At 39.8% G+C, this 19321-nt stretch overlaps 2 protein-coding genes across 3 annotated transcripts in view; one reads left to right on the top strand and one right to left on the bottom strand.

The window, feature by feature from the left end:
* Nucleotides 1-5927: 5927 nt before the first annotated feature.
* On the top strand, nucleotides 5928-16429 carry LOC140237828 (U6 snRNA-associated Sm-like protein LSm7). Its single transcript, XM_072317758.1, has 4 exons — nucleotides 5928-6004; nucleotides 10994-11090; nucleotides 11602-11673; nucleotides 13685-16429. Exons 1-4 carry the CDS (start codon nucleotides 5999-6001, stop codon nucleotides 13822-13824), a joined length of 315 nt encoding a protein of 104 aa, XP_072173859.1. The 5' UTR covers nucleotides 5928-5998; the 3' UTR covers nucleotides 13825-16429.
* Nucleotides 16423-19321, bottom strand: part of LOC140237827 (carnosine N-methyltransferase-like) — an 18106-nt gene continuing 15207 nt past the window's right edge. Inside the window, exon 8 of one of the 2 annotated variants that reach the window (XM_072317756.1) lies at nucleotides 16423-19242. In XM_072317756.1, the coding sequence (XP_072173857.1) occupies nucleotides 19099-19242 (144 nt within the window). In that variant the 3' untranslated portion in view covers nucleotides 16423-19098. The remainder of the gene's footprint in view (nucleotides 19243-19321) is intronic. The other variant, XM_072317757.1, reaches the window with a different exon arrangement.

Genomic DNA, 19321 nt, shown 5'->3' with positions numbered 1-19321 from the left:
ATGGGGGTGGCACACTCCTGCTCTGCACCCCACCCCCTGGGTGTGGCACACTCTTCTAGCTCTGCACCCCACCCCCTGGGTGTGACACACTCCAGCTCTGCACCCCACCCCCTGGGTGTGGCACACTCCTGCTCTGCACCCCACCCCCTGGGTGTGGCACACTCCTGCTCTGCACCCCACCCCCTGGGTGTGGCACACTCCTGCTCTGCACCCCACCCCCTGGGTGTGGCATACACCTGCTCTGCACCCCTCCCCCTGGGTGTGGCACACTCCTGCTCTGCACCCCACCCCCTGGATGTGGCACACTCTAGCTCTGCACCCCACCCCCCTGGGTGTGGCACACTCTAGCTCTGCACCCCACCCCCTAGGTGTGGCACACTCTAGCTCTGCATCCCACCCCCTGGGTGTGGCACACTCGAGCTCTGCAAACCCCTGGGTGTGGCACACTCTAGCTCTGCACCCCACCCCCTGGGTGTGGCACACTCGAGCTCTGCACCCCACCAAAACGATATAGAAAAATATTGATTTCTTAAAAGACACAAACACTCGACCAGACAAGACCAAGTATAAAAGAATAGTCCACACCTAGTTGATGGGTTGTAAACAAGAGTGTATCTTACTCCACCCCCTGGATGTGGCACATGATACTGTGTCTTGTCCTGTCGAGTGTTTGTGTCTTTTAAGAAATTAATATTTTTTTTATATCATTTTGTACAGTCTTGTTTACTACGTGATATAGGACACGCCACGCAGTCACACCACCCCAACACACACTATTTTTATATCATTTTGTATACTGTGATGTATACAAAGTGAAGTGGATGTCACACAATTTTCACACTTTACACCTTCGCTTGTACGGGACCCACAAGTCCGGATTTCATCAGCTAACAAGCAAAAAAAAAAAAACCCAAAACAAAACAAAACAACACAAAACAAAACAAAACAAAACAAAACAAAACAAAACAAAACAAAACCAAACCAAAAAAAAAAAGGCCTTCACTGCAACTTCCGGGTTTCTTCAACTGACATCTTTACAGTGCAAAAACAAAGGCCTTATAGTTATACCGCAGCCAAAAGTTTCAATACCGTAGTTCTATTTTTTTTTTTTCTATTTCCATAGTAGGTACCTACCATGCTTCTGGGGTAAAAAAAAAAAAAAAAAAAAGAAAAAAAAATCGGGCCCAAAGTGGTGACACCCTATGTATTTCTAGGTACGGGTGCCAAAAAGTGTGTGTGTGTTGGGGGGGGGGGGGACAAAATATAGAGATGGAAATTATGCTCCAGAGGATTCAACTCTTTTGGATACTAGCATTGTTTCCTAGACTTGGATGGCGCAAAAACCTGAGGAGATTGTGATCTACACAAGAACATGGACCAAAGGGCGTCAAACGGTGTTATACAAACATGGACTTTCCAAAAGCGTCTGACAAGGTTGGACATGAACGACTTTTACACAAATTGGACTTCTATGGTATCAGGGGGAAAATCTTAAATGGATTCAAAGCTTTCTCCATGGAAAAAGTCAGAGGTAATTTCGGACAGTTATATATCAAATATTCTCCAATAGCAGTATCTCTGGAGTGGAGTCGGTTCTAATGGGCCCGTGCCTTTTTCTGTTTTACATTAATGATTTGCCTGATGGTCTAGCATCAAAATGTTTGCCTATTTGCCGATGATGCAATCTCCTACATGACCATCGACAATCAACATCATACACAAAATCTTTTAGAGGACCTAATCTGATTTGGAGACTGGGCTAAAAAAAAGGAAAAAAAAGAAAAAAGAAAAGAAGAATGATGGTTGAGAACATCCTAAATGCAAGGTTTTGACAATCTCCAGGAAAAAAAGAAAGGTTCAACAACATTTTATAATACATGTGCGATATCCTGATGACATTTAGATCTTATTTCATAATAAACTCTTTGAAAAGGGAATATTCTGAGTCATTGTTTTGTTTTGCACGTTTTGTGTTCTCTCCACGTAGGTAAAAAAAAAAAGAAAAAAAGAGGAAAATTCATTGATACACTTGTCGCCGTTAGCCCGGATTGACAGGCATAATCATGTACAATAAAATGCACAATAATCTTGCTCATCTTTCGGCACAGGCTGTAAATATCAAACAGGTTACTCAGTTGACGAGAGCCACCCAACAACATACATATAAGACACAATACTAGTACTCGAGAATTAAATCGCATCGCCATTCGTTCTTTCCGACTGTCCGAAAAGCTGGCGTTCCCTGTCCTCGGCACAGAGCCGATATATACGGCTCTGCCTCGGAAATTGTCGCAGCACCATCTGTGGGAGCATTCCGAAACTGATTGAAGGTTGATCACATTTGTTGGTTAGTCTATGTCTTCATTAAAAAAAAAAGAAAAAAAAAAGATATGTACATGTAGTTCACTTCAAATTGTTAGATAAACATTTTTTTTTTCAGAACCTTGAACTTATACTATAGATAATATTGTACTCTTCCTACAACTGGCAGAACTTTGTGGTTCCACTCTTCATAACACAAGTGGTTCGGAAAGAATTCAAGGAAACATTAGTCCTATACATGGGGTCAATGGAGGAGATTTCGTTGACGCGTATTATAGGCCTAACGGTATGAATATAATGAGTTGAATATAATCCCACGCCTTTACATGCAGAGATAATGCCATGCACCTGTGCATAAAGGATGAAGTGAGGATGTCATTACTTTTACAATAAGTGCGCGTAAATTTTGCACTTGTAATGAAATACGACGAAAAAAAAAAACCACACACACATGAGCACACACACACACACACAAACAAACAAAGCAATAATATTAATCATGAGCGTCAAATTTTAGTACAGACGTGGAATAACTTGGCAAACATTACATTTCAAGGGGAGGGTCCGGTCGGTAACTCATTGACAAAAATAATGTCTATCTTGAGTATTATCTTCCCGAAAACGTCCACGAAGAGACCACAGGGTAGCATCATCACCTGATGAGGTGCTTTTGTTAATTACATGACTGCTACCGATATTTCTGTTTTGTGGAATCAAAAATGGGAAGCATTATATAGAATTTACAAAACTAATTACATATTTACAGTTCTGCCTATGTAATTATTTCATTCTATCGTTTATTCAAGTCAGTGCGGTGATTTTGGAGAAGAATTTCCTCTATGGCCGTCAGATGCATGACATATAAGAAATAAATCTGTTGGTCAGAGTTGGCGCGGCGGTAGCCTTTTTTGTCAAGGCCCTCTCTCTCTGTATGATGGTGAGCTAATGGGGCGAAGAATCGAGCTCAGCTGACGAGAGGGTCTAGCGCGGCGGGAGAGAGTGACGTTGATTATTCCGAAGGTTCGTTAATCAGAAAGTGAAATAAGGTTATAGTTTTGTTTTGCTTGGTTTTGTTTTTGTTTTGTTTTGTTTTGTTTTGTTTTGTTTTGTTTTGTTTTGTTTTGTTTGTTTGTTTGTTTTTTTTTTTTTTTTGGGGGGGGGGGGGGGGCTCGTTATTCCGAAATACACACAATCCCTATATACAATAAGAGGTTCGTCAATCCGAAAGTGAAAAAAAGGGTTCGTTAATTCCCGAACATCTGTGGCGATATTCCGAAAGGTTCGTTAATCCGAAAATGAAAATGTAAAGGTCGTTATTCCAAAGGAAAGTTCGTCAATCTGTCGTGAAAACCAAATAAGGGGCGTTATTCCGAAGAATCGTTATAAAATCCGAAAAATGAAAAGCCCTGGATGAAAAGAATGTGCCTATAACGAACCTTTCTTTTTTTCGGATTAACGAACCGTCGGAATAACGAACCTTGTTTCATTTTTGGATGACGAACCTTCGGAATAACGAACCTTTGGATCTGTAATCGTGCGGTCGATGTCAGCATCGCAAACTCATATAGGATATAAGATCTACAGTATAATCTACCTCTTCCATCGGCAACAGACTCTGTCTGATTAATTGATAACATCCAGCCTGCGAATATCAAATTTAATATCACCGATGGTCGTTGTTTGACTTCGGATCCAGGCACGCACGTTGCTATTTGAAGTATAAATGCATGATGTGTGCATTTCCTTCTACTTTTTGTAGCAAATTTAAACTTCGAGTGGGTGACTCCATTTTCACGTCTATCTATTCTCAGCTAGTTCCACGACAGAGAGAAAATACAATGTCAAGATGAAAAAAAAAAAGCGTTATAATTTTGATTCTCGCAGGAACGATAAACAAAAAGACATGTGTGGTAAACGTCACAAGTATACACATACAACTTCGGAATAACGCGGCAATTAAAATGTTCAGATTAACGAACCCCCAATTCATTTCGGATAAACAAACATCTTAGAGCAAGATGCTACATAAGTACTTGCCCGATTGCCTGGGGCAAGTGAAAATTAAAGTCGGGAAAGCGTTTTGGAACAGAGGAAAAATGCTTGCCGAAATTGGGCAAATAAAAAAAAAAAAAGTTTGAAGCCACCTTTATTTTCTTTTTCACTTTCCCCCTCCAAACCCACGAAGGCAACCATACAGTACCAAATGATAACGACTGTTTATGATACAATGCACTTCAATTTTATTTCAGCAATTTTCCAACATGGTGTAGAAATCTCAATGCAATGCAACACCAACACTCAATCAAACCAAGTTTGATACTCCAATGTGTTTAAGCGTGTGAATCAACATGTGCTTTTTATTTAAATGATTGCGTTTTATGAAGGCCTTGACTGTATAAAAAGAGATTTTCTTATAATTTTGGACTTTCTTTCTCGACAAGTAAAATTCATGTTCGGGTAAGTGTTCTGCAACAATTTAAAAATCTGGCGGACTATTATAGGAGGTAGGCCTAATCAGACAAAATCTGATTAGAATGAGAAATCAGCAAACCACCTTTTGAACTCAAGTGACCCACATACCGCAACACTGTTCGCTGACACGCATCGCATCGTACTTTCTAAAAAAAATCGAGTGAAAATATATATTCACTCTTGAAGGAGTGAATACAAAAAAAAAGAGTGAATTTGGAGTGTATTTTGAGTGAACATGTTCATTTTCACTCGTTTTAGAGTGACCTCAGGGATCACTCACTTCGAGTGATCCCTAAGGTCACTCCAAAATGAGTGAAATGAACATTTTCACCCAAAATTCACTCCAATTTCACTCTAAATTCACTTTCTTTTTAAAATAAAAAATCTCCAAATACTGTTTTTGATCAGGGCATTACCCCCGTTTTGACCTAAACCACGAGCACGACCCCAAACACCTCTGCCACTTTGATTTTTTTTTTCATTGATATTTTTTCAGTTCCATTCAAACAATGCCAAAGATAAGCAATTTACATTACTGTACAACGTAACAAAAGAATCATTATTGGTCACAATAAACAAAAATAGTTCCTTTATTGTGTAATATTTTCACACTTTGAAAATAGAACACACACATACACACACACACACACATGCACACACACACACACACACACACACACACACACACACACACACACAAACGGTTCTCGGGCCCTGAAAACTGTACATTGACTGACTACCACATCATCGACGATAATGAGCTTGGTTCACCACCATCACAAGCACAAAAAAAAAAAAGAACAAAACAAATCAAAAACAAGAAACACACGTACACACTCTCAGAAACAATAATAAGAAAGCACTTCATACTGGTATAGGTTTGTTTGAATCAATGTCTCTGGGCTGAGGAAACCATGGAAAAGTCCAGTAACTGATATTTTGAGAAATTCGAAATCCTCTTCAAGTTCCAGCTCCATATTTACATTGTACTTATTATTTTCCTCGTTTTCTTTGCTCACGACACACGCGACGTTCACCCGGGAATGTTCATTCCTCCATTTAGTCGTTTTCCTCTTTTTGTTTGATTTTCTCAGATACCATACACTTTTGATCACACTCGAACTCAACACATGGAAGCCTGCGACACGACGAACAAGCCACGGCACTGGTGACCCGCGTCTTTCCGAACACTTTCAGCAGAATAATGGCTGTGAGTATATTTATATCAGACATCCACTGACTTCATTTAGATTTATGATATTTTATGAATCTTATATGCGACTTTTTGCCGTTATTCTCTCACAAACACCCCATTTATATTGGACGATCGAGTTACCCTCTTCGCCACCGCGACGTCGTGAGCTTACCACCACGGCACCGTAGAGGTTCGATTACAGAGGCCTGACTTATCGGGCGGGCGGCGCGGCGCCCGGCGCTCGGCGGCCTCGCCTGACGTCGGTGTTTTCTTTCTATGTAAATTACTGACTTCAGTTTAGTGTTACAGTCAACTTTTAACTGCATCATGTTTGTTAAAGAGGTGCGGATGCAGTGTAACGTCCCTTTGAATTCCTAGTTGCAGACAGAAGCTTTCGGCACCACAAACAAAAAATAAATCACTGCTCGGTTTTTTTTTTGTTTTTTTTTTGTTTTTTTTTAATTCAAAATCATCATGTGTGCACGTGTGCTTACTGATTTTAATTTAGACTTCTACTTAATTGGCATACTCGTGAAATAGGCCCCACCACTGCGTGTCCGTACAAATACTACGGCGGCTCACCTGTTTATACTCGTGAATTCAGCCCCACCGTGTGGCGTTCATCGCTAGATAAGCACGGCGGTGGGGCTTTCTTCCACAGTATAATACTCGTGAATGCGGCCCCACCAAACGGCGTTTACGCGAGATGCATACGGCGGTGGGGCCGATTTCCACAGCATAGCATCTTTCGTCCTCCCTTTCTCCCGTTTTTTTCTTTGGTCTTCTGCTTTTTATTCTCGGAAGGACTCCCTAATGTCCCTTGACTAATTTAATGGCCAATTTAACCATAAATACAACCCTACCTAACCCTAATCCCTAACCCTAACCTAACCTTGCTTGCTAACGCACGGGTGCACGCGCACTGCGGTGGGGCTTATTTCACGATTTTGCCACTTAATTTACTACTAAATACTAGATAGATGTCTATACTTAGGTGTAGCTTAAATTTACATTATAATATCAGTTCGGGAAACCCACTCACAAGGGGGGCCCCTCCTTATAACTAACCCGTCCCCCTTATAAGTAACCCCGTCCCCCTTATAAGTAACCCCCGGGGCACCCCTTATAAGGAGTCTCCACGCTTTTTTGCAATGCAACGCGAAAACGAAAGGACTGCGGCAATTCGCTTGATTATGTCCATAAAGCTTCACAAGTTTCCTAGTTACGAAATTTGAGCAAAATCGGTTCGAGGCATCATATCTAAAATCATGGATTTGAATGCGATGTCAAACGACCCATGCGAATGCTGAAATGCGAGCGATTACTGGCGTGAGTGTCGCCAGGCGCGGCGGCGCGGCAATGCTTGAGTGCAGACAGCCACCTGAATGAACGAAAGTCTCCGTACTCAGTCGCCACGTCTGCACTCAAGCATTGCCGCGCCGCCACGCCTGGCGACACTCACGCCAGTAATCGCTCGCATTTCAGCGTTCGCATGGGTCGTTTGACATCGCATTCAAATCCATGATTTTAGATATGATGCCTCGAACCGATTTTGCTCAAATTTCGTGAGTAACTAGGAAACTTGTGAAGCTTTATGGACATAATCAAGCGAATTGCCGCAGTCCTTTCATTTTCGCGTTGCATTGCAAAAAAGCATGGAGACTCCTTATAAGGGGTGCCCCGGGGGTTACTTATAAGGGGGACGGGGTTACTTATAAGGGAGACGGGGTTACTTATAAGGGGGACGGGTTACTTATAAGGAGGGGCCCCCCTTGTGAGTGGGTTTCCCGAACTGATATACGAAGCCCCAAATTGCAAATAGACTAGACCCTAATGCCATTTTTGCAAACAAACATTGTCATTGGTGAACAAAAAATAAATTATTCCATACGTAGTCGTAGGACTCTGGTCTATAGTAGGACTCACTTAACCCCTGTGCACTCCTTGTACACAGTAGCGTTGGGGCTGGTCGCAGTTAGGACTCACTAGTACTAGTCGTAGGAGATTCTATTCTGTACTAACCACACCAGCGACCCCAACATGTACTGGTTACACACAGCGCCCCACAACGAGGCTAATTTTGTCTCAACAATATTCTCTGTAAATTACGCAGTATTATTCCGTATGTATGGGGAGGGGGGCATTATGAAAGATCACTATCACTGCACATCAGTGGCACTGTAGGCTCGGTATGTAAATTGATGGCCCAGTGAAAAGAAAGATCCTGCCAGAAATTTCTTTTGACATCTGTGCTTATTCTTGATTCTCTCAAATTTAATGCTGTTCACTTAATCATGCCATCCTAGTCACAATTAAATAATTCAATTTACTTTACCTTTACCTTTTAATACCGAAGATACTGGAAGTTTGCTGTGTAGCAGCAGCTGGGCTTCCAGCGTCTATCCTCTTCTGATTAATCTCTATCATCAGCTCACTTATTGGTTGGTAGTTTCTTTTCCAGTTCAAAAGAAGGCAAGGCAGACAGGCTGTTTGTAATTACTGCTCATTGCTGATCAGAGTTGACTTTTGCTATTGGGAATAAGGAGACAGGAAACATTGGTCTTCCCAGGCCAATCAAGCCTAGTGACAAATAGTGTTAGCGGCAGCGATAGATGGAGCTTCCACTACATCTTCCGGCAGGGAATTCCAGTCCTCGACGAGTGAATGTATCCCTCCTTACATTTTGTTCTGCGTCTTGGCTTACAAAGTTTGTACCTGTGGCCCCGTGTAGTTGTGTCTGCCAGGACAAAGAAGTCATCAGGGTTTTTGCATTGAGATTTATTGTATGAGGTTTATTCTGATTGCAGTTTGGATGAGATGTTCTTGTTGTTCCACAAACTATAAAGTACCAATAATCATGGGGGATCGGTTGTTTGCACAGGTGGAATCGGTTGCCTCACGCCCCCTATTTGAACTAGTATTTTGAAAGTTGATTCTTTTATAACTACCTTCAATACCCACTTGCTTGTAAAAGTGTAAAGGAAACCAAAACCCAAAGAGAAATGTGGATTGAGTGAAAGCAGTAACATTAGTGCAACACATCAGTGAAAGTTTGAGGAACATCGGACAGTCGATGCAAAAGTTATTAAGTTTTTAAAGTTTTGGTGTCAGAACTGCTGGATGAGGAGACTACTAGAGGTTATGTTGTCATGTGTGGACAACAATATAAAGAAAATATACATAGGATATTCCACAGAAATTAATATTTCACAAAAATTACACATTCCATCAACTTGAGTTATTGACATAATGTTAAGGGTAGCAATCATTCCCCCTGCTTCTGAAAGCGGTTAGTCAAGTGTTCTTTCATTAAATGCTAGAAAAGTGAATCACTTACTCTAGGTGACAAACATTTTGTGGCTGTAATACAATTCTTTCATAAATCAGGAGTTGTAAAATAATTTTGCAGATGGTCAAATTCGCAGTCAGGAACGTGGATATCATACTACTTAAACATGTCTGTATGTGCTCAGCATACGTGTGCATGTGCACATAGTATGCTCCGCATCTGGATGCAGCTGCTGCATGCCTATGCTGCATATAATTTACGTACATATATTGTAGGCCTACATTGCTTTCATATGTGGTACTCGCGTATCATGTAACCAGAGGATCATATTTTGGCTGGCTGGTAGATTTGAGAATATCTCTGACTTGCCAAATAAGCAAAAATGAAACCTGTGAAATATTTTGCATCTACAGTATGATTGTGCCATATTGTCATTGGTCATGATAGTAACTGCCAGACCTGTAATTGCATACAATGCCGAGATATGATGGCATTGAGACAGTTGTTTTATTCACATGCAGTCATTACCATGCTTTGTTGCTCAGCCTTGATATAGTCAGTGCCAAATGGTGTCCTTCCTTCCAATATGGGATGCACACCTTACACAAGATATATTTTTAACTTTCTTTCAGAGGTATGAAATCACATTTCTTTTCACAATGTTAACTTTACCCACCAGAAAAGCCATGAATAGCTCCTGTTTGTTGATATTGAAAGGTAATTATGCACCACCAATATTTTTGTTTTTAAATTTCAGTGTTACATTCATCTGTACAGTGCATATCCAAAAAAAAGAAAAAAGAAAAAAGGTAATCCAACTTTGGAGGGCTACTATTTTATAATCATCAGCTATGGAGAGCACAGTGTTAATTGTGAGGAAAGGGGAAGTCTTTCTCTTTCCATTGATACCTAATTATGTTGACAAAGTCATGCATGACTGAGCGCATGAACTTTAAAGACAACAATGACAAATTGCACTTTTTCCAGGTTTGCATGTTACTGTGAAAAAACAGTGCATGTCTCACTGCATGGACGAGATCTGTCAATGAAAGTGGAGGCCAGCCTGCACGACCCAGGTTCGTGTTTAGGGTTTCTTTGAACCTTTTATGGTTCATAAACTTCAACATGGCCATGTTGTCGATAACTTGGTCCTTCCCATAAAGGCTAAAACATTATCCATTTTCTCTCTTCATATTCAAGACATGAATGGTTTGTTGCTGCGAGCTATGTGCTGAATATGAACAGAGAAAAAAAAATGTGTGGGTTGGCCTCTGGGAGTGACCAAGTTATCGGACAGGTGGCCATGTTAAAGGTTATGGACCATAAAATGTTAGGAGAAACCCTTAACATAAACCCGCATTCGTATTAGGCTGGCCTATTTGGCCACTTTCATTGACAGATCTTATCTATGCAGTGGAACATGCATTGCTCCTTCACAATAACACGCAAACTTGGAAAAAGTGCAATTTGGCATTGCTGTCTTTAAAGTTCATGTGCTCAGTCATGCATGACATTTGTCAACATAATTAGGTACCAATGGAAAGAGGAAGAGTTCTTCTTTCCTCACAACCAATATTGTGCTCTCCATAGCTGACAATTATGAAATGGTAGCCCTCCAAAGTTGGATTACCTTTTTTTATACACATTGTATTAATAATAAATTCACCGCTTTATTCAATCACTATTTATTCTGATTTGTTTTTTATCTCCTGCAGCAACAAGAACAACAGAAGAAGAAGAAAGAAAGCATTCTTGACTTGTCAAAGTACATTGACAAACAGATCCGGGTCAAGTTCCAAGGAGGACGAGAAGGTAGGATCATTTGAACAGACAGTATTTTACAAAATCAGTCATCATGTTGAAAATAACATTTACCGGGCCCATACTGTGCTCATCCATCACTTTTATCATGTGTGCAGACATCTACCATAGGAAATATGACATACATGGTTACCTTCCCCTTTGTTCTTATGCTCAAGAATTCTATTCAATGTGATGATAAATTATGGCAAATTTAGCTGTTTCTGTTGCACGTTGTGTTCAGAAGCTGTTGCCTTTATTTTTTTTTTCCCACATGGAATTTCATTGCCATTTGTGTAGTGTACCCTCTACCTTCATGGAAAATGCCAAACAGCTGTTTAGCCACTTGCTTCTTTGCAATCATTTGAACTTTCAGAAGTATAGATAGTCATGCTTGCAGCTATGTTGATAAGTCTCTGATTGTTACAATGTCAGGGCTAGGGTCTGAGTCATACACTGTAGTCCTCAGATACAGTATACATTTTGTTCCGAGACAAATAAGTAATATCTCTTTTCTTTGCAGTGATTGGAAGCTTAAAGGGATTTGATCCTTTGCTGAACTTGGTGCTGGATGGAACGACTGAATTGATGAGAGGTGAGAAAACAAAAGCCCTTATTACACTGCTGCAGTACCGTTTTTCAACCTTCTATAAGGAAAAAAGTGCACCTTATTAGCATTCTTCGACATGATATGCAAACTTAACATTCACATTTGTGCACAGTTATTATTGCGCACTTAATACATATATTTGATATCATATGTGCAGTTAAGCATTGTAATGATTGCCAACAATGACAGTGATAGTGTACCCATTCTGCTTAGTTGATTTTGCCTGTAATATACAGTGTACTCCCGTTATAACGAACACGGTTATAATGAAATTCTGGTTACATACAATGAAGTAAAACTTCAGACAGCAACATTACCTGGTATTCGCTCTATGTTTTTTTTTTATTGTTTATTGGTTCGGTTATAACGAAATTTCGATATAACGAAAGAAAATTGCCAGTCCCGAGGACTTCATTATAACGGGAGTCCACTGTAATGAAAATACAGGACCTCTTATTTCTTCTTAAATTTATTTATTCATTTTTTGTGGTGGTGGTGGTGTTACACATTGTCTTTCATGACAGAGATCTCATCTGCAATGAATAAAATTTAGAATCATCAATGCAAGTCAAGATTATGATAAATCAAACATTTCTCGCATGTTAGTGTATAAACACTTGCAGCCATAATGGCAAGAATAGAAAATACTCTGTATGGGCTTTAATCTATATGCAGATGAAGAGAGATGCTTATAAGATGCTTTTGCTGGAATTTTCTCTGAGCTGTTGTCTCTATTCAACATATATTGCTCCTCAATAGAGCAAATCCCTTGTGAAATATATTGTGTGCTGGATAAAGATATTCTTGGTGTATTTCCAGTTCACTTGCGACACAAATCAGTATTACACTGCATTGTGGTTTTTAGCTCACCTGAGCCAAAGGGTCAAGTGAGCTATTGCGATCGCCCTTCGTCCGTTGTCCGTCGTGCGTCAGCTTTTTACATTTTCATCTTCTTCTTGAAAACCCCAAGACCGATTTTCATCAAACTTGGCAGGTAGCATCCCTAGGGGGTTAGGAACTCAATTTTTTTTAAATGGGCACCATACCCCACCCATGGGGCCCCCAGGGGGGGCCCAAACCCCCCAAAATTAAGGAATCTGTAAAAATCTTCTTCTCTAGAACCAGAAGTGATAGAGCTAAGTTAATACTATGAGTTAGTACATTGATGACCTTAGTTTCAAGTTTGTTCATGGCAGAATCAGGGGTGCCCCCATTGGGACCCAGGGGAGGGGGGGTGGGGGAGGAGTCCTACTGGGGCCTAAATTGTACATTTTCATCTTCTTCTTGAGAACCCCATGACCCATTTTCACAAAACTTGGCAGGTAACATCCCTAGGGGGTTAGGATCTCAATTTGTTAAAATGGGCACCATGCCCCACCCAGGGGGCCCCCAGGGGGGCCCAAACCCCCCAAAATGAAGGAATCTTTAAAAATCTTCTCTAGAATCAGAAGTTCTAGAGCTAAGATAATACTATGAGTAAGTACATTAATGACTGTAGTTTCAAGTTTGTTCATAGCAGATCCAGGGGTGCCCCTCTTGGGGGGGGGGGGGGGGGTTGGGAAGGTACAAATGGGGGCCTGAATTGTACATTTTCATCTTTTTCCTGAAAACCTCATGATGGATTTTCGTCAAACTTGGCAGGTAGCATCCCTAGGGGGTTAGGATCTCAATTTATCAAAATGGGCACCATGCCCCACCCAGAGGGCCCCAGGGGGCCCAATCCTTCCAAATCAAGGAATCTTTAAAAATTGGGCCCTTATTGTACACTTTCATCTTGTACTTGAGAATGCCTGGTCAAATTTTAGTAGAGCTGTGAATAATTTAGATTAGTGACTGCGTGAAAGGTGTACTTGCGATACTCAGGTGAGCGCTAGACCTGCGGGTCTCTTGTTTGTGTTTTTTTTTTTTTTGGTCCTCATTGGCTAGAGCTAGATAAGTTGATTCCATGGGGATTCTTGATCCCAGTCATTCATAACTATATTTCTGTTCCATGTAGATGCTGATGACCCTTTCAAACTGACGGATGATACAAGGGACCTTGGGTTAGCCGTGTGTCGGGGTACATCAGTGGTCCTCATATGTCCTGCAGATGGCATGGAACCCATAGCAAATCCATTCGTCCAGCAAGATGGATGACCAGGCTGGTGCCTTGATATGGACAGTGTTAGAGGGATTTGGGTTCCCAGCATTGTAAATGTGTACAGTTAGAAAGTGAGATAACAGGAAGGAAGACATGTATAGCACTTGATTTTGTACATATCCAATTATCCTCAACAGTGAAACCAGTGCAAGACCAAGGAATGTTGTGCATTTGCAGGAATCCAACTAGAATCTGTTCAATCATTGCTGATGCCTGTACTCCAAGGTACACAGAGACACTTTGAAATAACTTCAGCTTAATTTCAAGCTTCTATGTCTGCTTCAAGTACGAAATGGTCCTTATTTGCTCCTGCAACAAAGAAATTATTTTACGACCTCTCGGATCAGAATTTTTCTGGATTTAAGAATATGGCCGTATATATTTAAGGTGTCTTGTCCATCTTTTCAGACGTGAAAACAGTGATTTAAAAAGCTTGTAAGATGGATATATTGCATATTTCATATTTTTCCTCTTTAGGGTAATTTTGGAATAACAAAATACAGAGACTTGACATGGTCATATTTCACAGTGCAAGAAACATTTGGTGTTGTCCGAAGTTTGTACATAAAATTAAAAATCAGTGGTAGTCAATTCATATAGATACATAATCAAATTCAACTTATACATAAAAAAAAAATTGCCAAGTTCGTATCAGAAGTCAACTACACTTTGATGCATGAGACCGACATGTATGCAAACTTCCAGAAAACTTCTCGCAAGACTTCCCACTCAAACTAAGGAAATTTGAACACTCGCAAGTGAAAATCCCCAAGTTTGTCATGTGACCGGTCCACCACCTATTTTCACCATCGATGGTTTGCAAGCGGTGCCTCAATGGAATTCACCTTTGTGCATTGATATTGTACATCAGTCACAAGCTGTCAGACAGCAAATTTTTTCTTCTTTCTTAGCATGGGTAGCGGTAACCCTAAATTTGAGACCTGAAACATCAAGAAGTTTGGCTGCCAGTGTGGGTGGAAGAGCAAACTTCGCAATGTTTTGCCAGTGTGACTATTGCTATCGATGCATTAAATGCACTTAAATGGACACATGTAAGATGAGTGATGTTAGATGAGTGACTGGTCAGTACAAGTGAAAAAAAAAATGTAATGAAATGTGTATGCAAGGTGAAAAAAAAAAAGTTAGTTTCATCAAGTCTTCAAGGAAATGCTTTTGTTGAAGGGGAGCTATTACTGATTGTAAAAGATCTATTGATGCAATTAATATGATGCAGTTAAAATATTGTATCAACTGGGGTTAGGCAAAATCTTGTATTACACAGAAAGGGTATTTTCAGGAAGTCATTTATCAAAGGGTGCGTTTGAGCACTCTCCAAGAGTACACTGTACCATACCACACCCGTGCCAGAGGAATGCACGAGTGCTCCCAAAGTGTATTGTATCATACCATACCAATAGTGGACCACTTCCCAATGTGCTCCAAAAGTGTACCATGCCATATACCATGCCAGAGAGCGCTTGAACGCAAAGTGGTCCAAAAGCATACTGCACCAGCTGTTGACATGAGAAATATGCACATAACATGCACTATATCATAATACGAAGAGTTGATTCTCTTTGTTAGAGAAACCTGCATGTAGTGCGAGCATGCAAGGTGAATGTGTTGGTTGCTATAGATTGTGTAGCTGCTCTGAATTAGTCCGGATATGGCTCATGAGGTACACTATCTCCACAGAGCATTTGAATGCTCCCAGGCTGGCGTGGTATAATACAGTATGGCTCAGTTTGGTTCAGTTGGCTTTTAAGCGCTCAAACATAGCCATAGTATGCTATCAATCAAATCAATTCAGCATTGTAGACCATGACATCTTGTATTTTGCTTTATGAAATAAGTTTTTTTTTTTAAATCACTTTGTGTCAAGAAAGCACTTTTTTTTTTGTCAGGGATTATGACGTAATGTTCTTGAGCAATGTGCAGTAGAGTTATGAACCAAAAGGTCATCCAAAACTTGGTTTCAGTGATATTTTCTGCTCACAAACAATTAGCATTGTACAGTGTATTACACACCTCTAGTATATTATGGTCTAAGTGAGGATGAGAAGTCAATTCGATACCATCACAGATGACTTTCTGACATTCAAATGTCTGCTAGTTTTTCTTTAATACTTGTCCAATCTTGTTCAAACTTTCTACTGATCAGTTGCTTTTGGTTCAGCACAGTCATGTCGTTTACGGTTTAAATATACTCTAAAAGTATATCCTGTAGATCTGAATAGCAGTCAAATAAGGGTTGTATTTGTTTAAAATTATGAGTTTGAACTTGTGTTTGTTTAGTCTGCATTTGTAAAGACTGGTGTTTCTCTAGCAGTGTAAATGCAGAAATAAGTGCAGCAACAAGTACTAAAAATTCTCTCTAAAGTCTTAGGTGGTTGAGAATTTTATTTTTATTCATTCCATGACTAATACTTTAAAGAAGGTAAAAATATGTTTAAGATGGAAAAGACATCCATAGTATTTGGCACTTTACAGTCTGTTCACTCAAATCAAGAGGTCAAATTTTATGTACTGTATTTTAAATGCAGCTTGCATGATGTCACCTTGGTTTTTGAGATAATTAAAAACAAGAGAATTCCCATGAAATTACATTGTCTCAAAATATTTGTTTTCCGAAAGTGTGTAGATTGCAGATGATGAGGCAGTTGACAAAGTTTGGGGTTCTGTTGATTCTTGTTCACCAACACCTCCATTAACCCTACCCCAGGTAATTAACGTCAAATAATTCAATGCGTTAAGAAGAACGCACAAACAACATTGTTAGAAATGAGTGTGCTAAATGAAAGCAACATAGTAATTTAGGAAAAACCATTACAAGTACATGTATGTTGTCAACTAGAACTCTGATACAACAAACCATTGTTATGGCCATAGCGTTATTAATGCCATAGAACATTGCAAGCATTGTTTTTAAAATTGTGGGTCCAGATCATGGTCTAGATCACCACCAAAAACTAAATGATCAATTACTGTAAAAGTGGAGATTTTCGCATGGGTGATTTTTTGCGCCCAGCAGGAGAAGAAAATTTTTGTGTGTTTTTAATGCCACAGAGTCAGGACATTTAACTACTGGAAATATGCCATGCAAAAATATTCACATTCTTTTATTTTTGCACTAGTTTTTGGTTGAACGAAATGCAGGAAAATTTCCACTTTTATAGTACATGTACCACAACAAATACAATGTGTATTGGCAAAAACATAATCTTGTGGCAAGAAATGAATGTGGAGAACCATTTATTTTAAACCCATTGATCAACTTCCACCAAGGAACCAGACTGCTATATTAATTTTCTGGACACCAAGTGTAAATGGTGTAACACACTTAGCAATATCTCTGACTTAATGTTTGTCTGTGTTACCCTGATAAACGACACATTCTAATCTACCCCTAAAATGGTGGGCATTTCACACACAATATTATCAATGCTATGGTTTCTTTTCTCTCAGTCTTGCAAATATAAAGTTGTGATTCTGAAATTTCCAGTTAAATCTGCACAGTCTGGATATGTGTATCAACAGAGCACAAAGTTTTTAAAGTTGGTGAGATTTACAGACAAGGGAGGAAGAGTGCCACCCTTTGTCAGAGCAGATTACAGTACATGAAATATTAACGACTCCAGTCCTGGCCAAGTGTATTAACTCGGTGTAATGTTATCATTTGCTATCACTGAAAGACCAAGATCATTAACCATGTGCCTTGAAAAGTGTATGCAAAATGCAAGCAAAGAGAACATTCTGAACGTACTGTATCGTGCTGAAAGCTGCGCATGGTGAGCAAGTGGTTGAATCAAAGATAATATTTGGCAGGCAGGTTTTAACCTTTCCTACGCCAGGGATTTTGGACAGTGAGTACAATGCTACGGGGTTTTCTGTGTCAATCAGCATATGAAGTGTTAAATTTCTGAACAGGAGGCATTTGGCAGATTTTGTGGCATCTCAAACTGCCTAGAGCTCACTCCCATGGGCAGTGTCATGTAAATTGATCTCATCTAAAAGAACGATCTGCTATGAATAATTGCTGAAATCAGTACAGTACGGTAGTTCCTGAATTTCCATTTTATTGGTAGAGCTGTTGCAAATCTGTACTTTGAATACTGCAGGATACATATGCCCAGTAGCCTACTGATATTTTTACAAATAGTGTACCAATCAGATTTTAAGACATGTAATATTTCAAATCTACTTTCATCTACAATTTTGAGCATTGTAGAATTTGAGAGCAGTCATTACATAGTTTAAATATCATTTGGCTGGTATGCAATGAAATCACAGATATGAGAGATGTTTTGTCAAATTTAGCCTAGCACCACATTCCATACCTAACAGTAAGTTTATTGGCAAAGACTCAGCATTGCATCTCACTTTATAGTATAAAACCCACTGAATATGTATAAAAATTAGAGACAATGTTCTTATCTTTGTCTTTCACAGCAAAAAAAAAAAAAAGATTTATTACAACTCAAATTACGTAGATTTCCTTCCTATTTTACAGGTCGTATGTTGACTAGACGTTGCTTTCACATGATACCTAATTCAGCATACAAATGAAATATCAGGCCTAAAAAAAAATGTGCATGTACTTCATTCATTGTATTTGAAAAACATCAGAGTAAACTAATGATGTTAACATTCACATTTTGCATCTTGACATGTATTCACTGGCAGTGACCTTACATGCCTTGGAAGTGCTACTGCACTTTTAAGACCCTGTAACAGCTAGTAACAGCTACCTTTGTTCTCATGCTCGTTGAAACCAAACCAGCACTCTCGCAGAGCCTGAAGACACCAGTTCTTTTCATCTGTCATGAAGTAGTATCCAAACATCAACAAAGTATGATATCGGTGAAACACACACACATCATCGTCATCATCAAGGGAATTTTTGTCAGCAGGAAGCAGAACAATCTATGGGTAGCAATTTCGCGGGATAACAATACTGAGGCATGGCACGTCATGGGAAACATACAGTGTACACTTTGTTAATGGTCAGTCTGAGATATATGAAAATGTCGGCCTCAGGTCAGTCAAAAACATGATTACAGGTACATTCGCGCAACAGGAATGGTTCCCTTAATTATGTAGCAGAAACAGTAGATACACATCAACTCGTAGGGCCCCACTGCAGTATGACTCTTCCATCATGTTGTGCTAGCTTGGCTTGCTTGGCCACATTGATTCGATGTGCGCAATGTTGAGAAAAATTGTCGTCCATTCTGAGGCAATGTTTGGTGACACCTCAAGGATTGCTCTTCTCATGACTGCACCTGGTTTCCTCCTAGTCGTGAGTGTGAGGTGGAGTCAGGTTTCTGGCAGACAAAGAAGACACAGTTGTAGGAGTACTGCATCATTGATTCTGGATCCTGGATGTATGACGACTTCAGTGACGTATTCTCTCTCTGCAAATGTGTGAAAAATAATGTTAGGATTAACATTTTTCATAAAGGACAAGTCCACCTTCATATACATAAGGATTGA

This window comes from Diadema setosum, chromosome 14 (assembly GCF_964275005.1).
Source record: "Diadema setosum chromosome 14, eeDiaSeto1, whole genome shotgun sequence".
Classification (NCBI taxonomy): domain Eukaryota; kingdom Metazoa; phylum Echinodermata; class Echinoidea; order Diadematoida; family Diadematidae; genus Diadema; species Diadema setosum.
The sequence above is the reverse complement of the archived record's forward strand: the minus strand, read 5'-3'. Positions and strand labels throughout refer to the sequence as shown.